At 42.5% G+C, this 8,001-nt stretch overlaps 1 protein-coding gene across 1 annotated transcript in view; it reads right to left on the reverse strand.

Moving 5' to 3' along the window:
- The window catches only part of LOC113033171 (LON peptidase N-terminal domain and RING finger protein 3), a 9,580-nt gene extending 6,851 nt beyond the window's left edge, over positions 1-2,729 (reverse strand). The window contains exon 1 of the mRNA XM_026186645.1: positions 1,814-2,729. Within this exon, the coding sequence (XP_026042430.1) occupies positions 1,814-2,504 (691 nt within the window). The 5' untranslated portion in view covers positions 2,505-2,729. The remainder of the gene's footprint in view (positions 1-1,813) is intronic.
- Between the last annotated feature and the right edge of the window lie 5,272 nt (positions 2,730-8,001).

Here is an 8,001-nt window from a genome sequence, read left to right on the forward strand (position 1 = left end):
GTTTAAAATGGGTTCGTTTCGACATTACAAAACGTGTTAAGAAAAAAAAAATGACTGCCTTATAAAACCATGCAGTACTATCAAGGTCACCCACATTGTAGGTTTCATAACGTGAAAAACTTATGCAAATACCACTGATAGCCTTATGGGAACTGGAAGGAGATATTTCCCCAGCTTCGCTACGGGCACAGGCAGCAAATCACTCAAAGAAACCAACACAGGAGCCCCAAACATGACAGAACGAGCCAAAGTAGGGCCTGTAACTGCACAGGCGTCAGGCACAACACAAGCATCACAGAAGGAAGATTGATTAGCACTGTGGTTAACTGCAGGCAGCCTTGCTGAACATAGATGCATACACACAAAGATACATATCACACAGACCTGCTCTAATTATAACTCTTTAGACTGGCATTCACTCTTTGGAGACCATCTCCAGGCTTAACTGCAGCATGCCTAAATGCAACTTTGGGCCTGATCTTCACCTCGAGCCAACATTACTCTGAAAGCATAACCCTTAAAAAAAAAAAAAAAAAAAAGGTCAGTCCTTTGAGAATGGACTCCTTTTTTAAAAAAAAAACAAAAACAAAAAAACCAGTGCTTGAAAACTTTGACCCCCACCACGGAGGATTTTGGCCTTCCACCCAAAAGGAATATTCTTCTATTTTTTTTAAGAGGTGGGGTTTAATTTTGACAAAAAGCCAAAAATAACAACAGGAAAATGCACAGAAGTCATCCAGGATCCAGGAAAACCCAGCATACATCCATCTGTCTATGAATAAGGTGATGTGGAACTCAGTTTCTGCAACTGTGAAAACCTTTGTTAATTGTGATCTGTCAGAACACCTTGAGGAAAACATGTTAGAACCACGTTGAATCATCAAAAAGCCCAGTTGACAACTGTGGGTGCTCTCCAGCTAAACTCCTGCTTTGAGATAAATGTGGGAACCCAGTAGTCAGAAATGTTCGGTCCTTATGCAACGTAAAAATACTCTGCCTGTCAGCTGTCAGATAGTCAGCAATGGAAAATATGGCACACTTTTTAAAGGAGAAACACTAGCTCCAAACTTACACAACTAGCCTATTAAGTGACTGAGCTACAGCTGCACACTGCTGTAAAGTCTAATGAGGACAGGCTAAGGATCCAAGACGCAGAGGGCTGTAGTTTGATCTCTGTGTTAATCACTACATTTAACTGATGAAATAGGAAAACAACGAAGGGGCATATGGCTCTTTAAATGCTACTTAAATTAATGCATGTCAGCAAAATGTTAAATTAGGGATTGCCCCTAGCTCACTGCCAGTGATTCCTGTCTGAAGGTCACAGTTCACCTATGTTATCACCATCCAAGCTCTTCCCAATTAAAAACAAAACAAAACACAAAAACAGAAACTGAGCGCTGGTGTGCCCAGCGGTGACCTGCAATAATACCCTTGACCTACATTTGCCTGATCCATTGTTTGACGTTACACAATGAGGGAGCGGGGGGGTTACGTGCTTACGCAATGTTTGGTCCACTGGCCCAGCCCACATTACCCTGTTATCCAACACATGGCGATGTGACTCTTAGATGCCAGCAGAGAGGTGGCTAGCTACTGTGTCACCGCCACGATTATGACTAATAAATGTGGAACAGCTCGACCTTGTTATTTTACTGTACTTTTTACATAAACACACCTGACATGCTGTTATGGAATAATAGGAAAGTTACAGAAGTAGGCTACAGCAGCCCTGTCACACACACACACACACACCCTTTCTTTTTGCTTCTTAGTAATAATAAGAATAAGAAGCAGCAGCTCGGTGTCTTACCTGCGAGTATTGCTTGGTTATACTTCTCCAGGGCAGCTTCCATCTTTTTCTCGGCGTACAGTGCGTTGCCCTCCCGCCTCAGCTGGCCGGCCTGGTACTGGGTGGGGAACCACTTGGCCAGCAGGTTGCTGAGGACCACATTCACCCTGAGACCTAGGCTGTCGCTCACTGCTGAGACATTCTTACACTCCTTACACACCACCGGTCGCTCTTTCTCTTTCCTCTCCCTCTCCAGACACTTTTTACAAAAGCAGTGACCGCACGTCAGAGTCACCGGCTCGAACAGAAAGCTCAGGCATATCCGGCAGGAGAAGTCTTCATACCCGCAACCTGTGGCACCCGCTCTCGGGCATACAGTTGCACCTGCCTCCTTTGCCCTACACGGGTTGCCCCGTTGCCTCTCACCCTCGTCTTGCCTCCGTATAGTACCCGACAGGTACTCTATGAGGTTGGCCAGGTGAGTGGGTCTCAGCCTCTCTATCTCCGAGGCTTGCCGGTACACATCAAACGCTTCCGTGAATTTCCCCCCGAACGCGAGCGCGTCAGCCCGCTTCACCATCAGCTCCCGCCGGCTCTGCGGATCTCCGAGACACGCCAGCTGGCACTCGTAGATGTCCGCGGCCAGGTCGAAGTTTTTCGACTTGAAAGCCTCTGCTGCGAGATGCAGCATGCTCTCACTCTCCGTCCCCATACAGAGCAGGCTGTCCGAAGCGTATCAGCTCATCTACGTGGTGCATGTCTGCACCCCAGCTGCTGCCATTCACGTCTGTCCCCTCCGCTGCAAACGACTGACAACTCTGCACGTTCATGCCCTAGTCCAGGAAGGACCGATATTATTCTCAATGGACCATGGCGAGGAGGTGAAAAAAAAACTGTTATGTAAAAGTTGTGTCACGTGACGCCGGCCAGCTGTTCTCATTGGACGAGTTTGGAAAACTGTTACAAAACAATCTGCCATGTAACAGTTTCAGTGTCGGGGCCATGGGGCGGGATGTCTGACCTGCATGCTGGTTTCTTGTAAACAGTGACCAGGGTTCCCAAAGAATGACACCATTTAGTGGGACGACATGTAATCGATCTCAATTGACCAAGAGTATGAAAATTTGTTGTAGTGTCACAGATTTGACATGGTTCAGCATGTATTTTAGTGTGTCTCATACTATCTCATACTAGTGACAATCTGAAAAGAGAGCATGTCAGGCTGTTTTTAAAATGTGCTTTAATTTGTTCAAGTTTTCAGTAACATTTTCTTATAGAAAAGATTTCTTCATTTAGGCATTCCAAAGTAAATAACCCATGTGTGCGGAATTTTATAGAACATTACTTCCTGTTCCAGTTGAGCTTACACAAGAAACTGTCAAATGCATGCCCTGCTAACAGCTGTTGTCAGCATCTTGTTATGTGTCTAACAAAACTGAGTTACATAAATATTCTTTTATTTAACTTCTGGGCAAAAAAAAAGAAAAAAGAAATTCACATATTCCTTTTTTTCCCATTACAAAAATAAAGGAAAAACAAAATCCAAAATATTAAAAAAGAGAACAAAAGAAAACACAATATCTTAGCCATCACCTCCTTACTGCGTGATTTTAGTGGCTGCAATTACCCATCCCACACACCGCCACCATAAAACAGATAAGATATGGAGGTTTCCCACGTGTTACCAGCTTCAAGGTAACCATTGGTCATGGAATCGTAACTAAAAGGTACTGACCTCCATATTTTGCAAGAAATGCAGACGGTGAATGTATTTTTTGTGGAGGAAGGTAGGATTTTTCTTTGTAAATTTGATGTAAATGATCAAAACTGGTCTTAACAACTGTGGTCGGTTGTATTTCGAATGTAAAAGCCATTTTTTAAAAAACTACCAACACCGAGGAGCAATAAGAAACAAGGGGGGCAGGGACATCCATTAACCAGTCCAGATGAGGGACAATTTCCAGATACAATCATTTTGGTCTTGTTGACATTAAGGGGGGAAAATTTAGTGTTAACCAGTGTTTGCTATCTTATAGACAATCAAACAGAAGCGTCAGTGGGATAGAGGCATCAAATCTAATAGGGAAATATATTTGGATGTCATCAGCAAAACAATGAAAGGGAATATTGTGTTTCCTGAAAATTGATTCTAGAAGCAGCATAACATCAGAACCACCTGCCTGTTCTTGTGCCGGTCCCCCTTTTCTGCCAAAACAGCCCTGATCCATTGAAACATGGACTCCACTTGGTCCCTGAAACTGTGCCGTGGTATCTGGCATCAAAATGTCATCCACAGATCTTTTTAGTCCTATAAGCTGCGAGGTGGGGACTCAATGAATCAGACTTGTTTGTCCAGTACATCCCACAGATGCTCAATTAGACTACGATCCTGGGAATTTGGAGACTGCGTCAAAACCCCAAACACATTGTTGTGCTCCTCAAAGCATTCCTGAACCATTTCTGTTTTGTGGCAGGACACATTATCTTGCTGAAAGAGACCACAGCCATCAGGAAATCCTGCTTGCATGGTCTTTAGAAATGACATGTACAACCTTATGTAAGTTGTACATGTGAAATTTACAACCACATTGATGGAAGGGCCGAGGTTTCCCAGCAGAACATTGCCCATTGTCCAGTTCTGATGCTCAAGTCCCCATTGTTGGTGGATAGGGGTCAGTATGGGATCCTTGAATGGTCTGTGGCTATGCAACCCCATACCCACTGTGTATTCTGACATCTTTCTGTCAGAACCAGCATCAACGTTTTCAGCAATTTGAGCTACAGTAGAATGTCCACATGGGCATCTGTGAGCTTTGGCATTCCATGACCCTGTCGCTGGTTCACCTGTTTCGATAAATACTGACTGCTGCAGAATGAGAGCTGCAGTTTTGGAGATGGTCTGACCCCACTGGACACTGTTACCACAGATTTGCATTGAAGGCCCTGTCACTTTATACTAAGTTGTAATTCCATCTCCTCTTCTAATTTTTCTTATCTTAAACTTGATAATGCTCCATACAGATTGGAAATTGGATCCCTACTGTGACCTCTGACCTGAATCTTTATTAAGCACCTTTAGATAGGTGTACCCACATATTTAGACGTGTATTTAGAATGTTTTTATTCCCTAACACGTGGTATTTGTATAATATTTAATTGTAAAATCAAGATATTCATGACTTCTGTCACTGATCTGGAGGAGTTGGAGTAATTTTAACTATACACAGAGTTCTGACAGAAGGCAGTCTGAGAAATATGTATCCTCTACATGTCCAACACACGGATCTCAGGGAGACTGGGAAATGAATGCTTTTGCTGAGAAGCACTTTGACTATGTGAGTGGACTCTGTTGGCTGGCACAGATGTGAAGCTCACAGCACAATAATTACTGCGGGGAAACCGCTCGGCTCTGACATCGGATGACAAAGCTGTTAATTATTATTACAACCCCGTCACATCCTGTCATTGATCCTCAGATGGTGACACAAGGCGTAAAAGAGCAGATGTTAAGATATCAAACTGTGACACGGCCAAGATGGGTTGCTTTGATAACTGTGACAGCTCGCCAAAGCTTTGAAGATTAGCCAGAGATTGTTGCATAAAAGTGTTTGCACAAGGACAAAAACAAGGCTCAGTAGCACCTTAAAGTGTTTTTGTACTGATGCACATTATTAAAATGACATGTTAGCAGATAATATTCTACTACGGTATCGGTCTGAAGAGTATGGCAGGTTCTTTGTGACTGCAGGTGTGTAGTATTATATCAGCTCACTCTTAATGACAGACTACATAACTTCTGATGGAGGAATAAAAGACACCTTTGGTTATTTCGGTCTACTAAGGGGCATTTGTCATCATCCTCTAATTATGACTTCTGGCCAGTGTGGGTGGTGTTCAGAGTTAACCATAATTAGAAGTAGGTTAAGGCTTGAATTTAAGGACTGTAGTTAAGGGATTGCCTTCTGCATGTTTTTGGATACAAGCCTACGTGGTATTATTAGCCTCACCTGAAGCCTATCAGCCGTATTTCCTGTAGGGTTGAAATAAAACTTGTGTGCTAAAAGGCGTTTAGAGTGTGTGTGAGCAGGGATTAGCGGCGAGCGAGCCAGTCGGTGTCGATCTCAGTAGGTCGGCCAGTCTGGCCTGTGAACTCAATCCCGCACACAGACAGAAACGCAGGCTGACGTGAGCCTGCACACCGCAGCAGACACAGACACGCTGACACACATGCAGAAACAGACGTTCTGACATATATGCAAACCAGGACACGGGCAGAATATTATGCAAGCACGTGGCCATATGCTTACTTTGCCCGGACACACACGCACACGCACACACAGTAGTGGGAGATTCTCTTGCTCCTTCTCACCTTGAACTGTCATTGGGTGCCTCTAAATAGGCCAATAGTCAACCCCAGTGCAGACCGTCTGGACGTTGGATAGCCTGCTCATTTAGGACACACAGTTATCCTCAAAGTCACCTCTTCAGACTTTTAAACAACGTCTTGCTCGGATAGAGAGATAGCTGGATATTTGCATGATGGCTGCCAAGTCTGCACTTTGAGAGTTTCTAAAAGAGTCACTGTTCATTTGTTGACAGTGAAAATATATTATGAGGTATTGGATCATTTGGGAAAGAATGCATAAACACAGACTAATGATACTGTAGGCATGAGAGGACCGCTTGTAGCAAACGTCTTTAATCTGATTTGATCTTGGAAATGTGAAGTTGAGGTACTGGATGTACTGAGACTTGTGACTATGAAAATAACATTTTTGATTTTTTTTTCTTCTCAAAATGTTTTCCTAAGAAGAGAAATGACTTTTCAGTGGGTCTGTTTGTTGGTTAAAGATAGAATTGTGTTTGTAAGGATGAATTTGTGGTCTTTTTTATTAGAAATCAGATGGGATTGTTAAGAACAGCCTTGTTATAAAGAATATTCCCATCAAAATACTAAAAACATAACATCTGCATAGTATTTATTATTAACTGTAATTATTAAAGATGCTCTGTGTAGATCTTTTAATGGGACCTGTTATGCTCATTGTCAACTCCACATTTTTATTCAGTTCATCCACTCTTTGAAACAAGCCACTCTAGCTCCTCCCACTTTAAGCCATGCTTTCTTCTGATTGGCAGCCCCTCACAACCAGAAGGGTTGATGGGGCTACTGTGCTCAAAGTCAGAGCTGTCTGACTGAGGATATCTGCCCTCAGTGATGTCATACAGAGCCAAAAGATTTTTTAAAAGTTAATTAGTTGTGCACATGCTGACTTCATTATCTCAAACTTCAATATAATTCAATATTAGCATCCACCATCTTATTAGTATATATGTATACGGGGTGAAAGGGAAATTAAATCTCAATTTTTAACATTCATCACAGTGTGAGTTCATTCCCACAGGGTGTAACCGTCTACATGGTGTTAGGGCTCAGAGTGAGTGTAACGGTTACTCACCAGTTCCACTACTCAGCATATTTGCCTTCATTCAACTTTGTCTGTTTTAAGTTTTCACTCACCGGAGGAGATCGAGCAGGCGAGCAACTACTGGGTTTCCCTGTAGTTGCCTTTGCAACTACAGGGAAACCCAACAGGACTTCCAACAAAAGACCTAAAAATAGCATCTGCACTGAAAATGATACAGAGGCATTCAAGGAGATGAGCTTAAACGTACAAGTTTTCATTTAGCTCGCCAATGGGATTAGTTTATCCCAACTGAAAAATAGTACATTACAAAGCATTTTTTCTCTATGTTGCTTAGACTTAACATCTGTTTTAATGTTGCCCTGAGGAGACAGCATGAAGTTCAGTCTGTAGGTCTGTTAAGCAGAGCATCACGCTAAACTTTGTGTTAGCATCGTGATCCCGATCAATCCAGCAACTCATTCGTTTTATAGTCTAATATGAAGTTAAATGATCAAACTTACAAAGCTAAAGCAACTTCATATGTTACATCACGCATAATATTTTAGCCTAAATGCTTTGCTGCCTGCAGCAAACTTTAAAGACACGCCCACTCAGAACAACACCAAATTAACAGAAAAGCACAGACTAAAGCTGTACTTTCCTTCCTTCTGTGTTTCTTGATTGTGGTTAGTAATATTTTGTTTGCTTTTATAATACTTTCAAATTGGGACTATCCTATTATTCCCTCACCATACATTCGTTCACTTACATTCATGTTGTCATTGAAAGAATAGAAATAAG

This window comes from Astatotilapia calliptera, chromosome 2 (assembly GCF_900246225.1).
Source record: "Astatotilapia calliptera chromosome 2, fAstCal1.2, whole genome shotgun sequence".
In the NCBI taxonomy this organism is placed as follows: Eukaryota; Metazoa; Chordata; class Actinopteri; order Cichliformes; family Cichlidae; genus Astatotilapia; species Astatotilapia calliptera.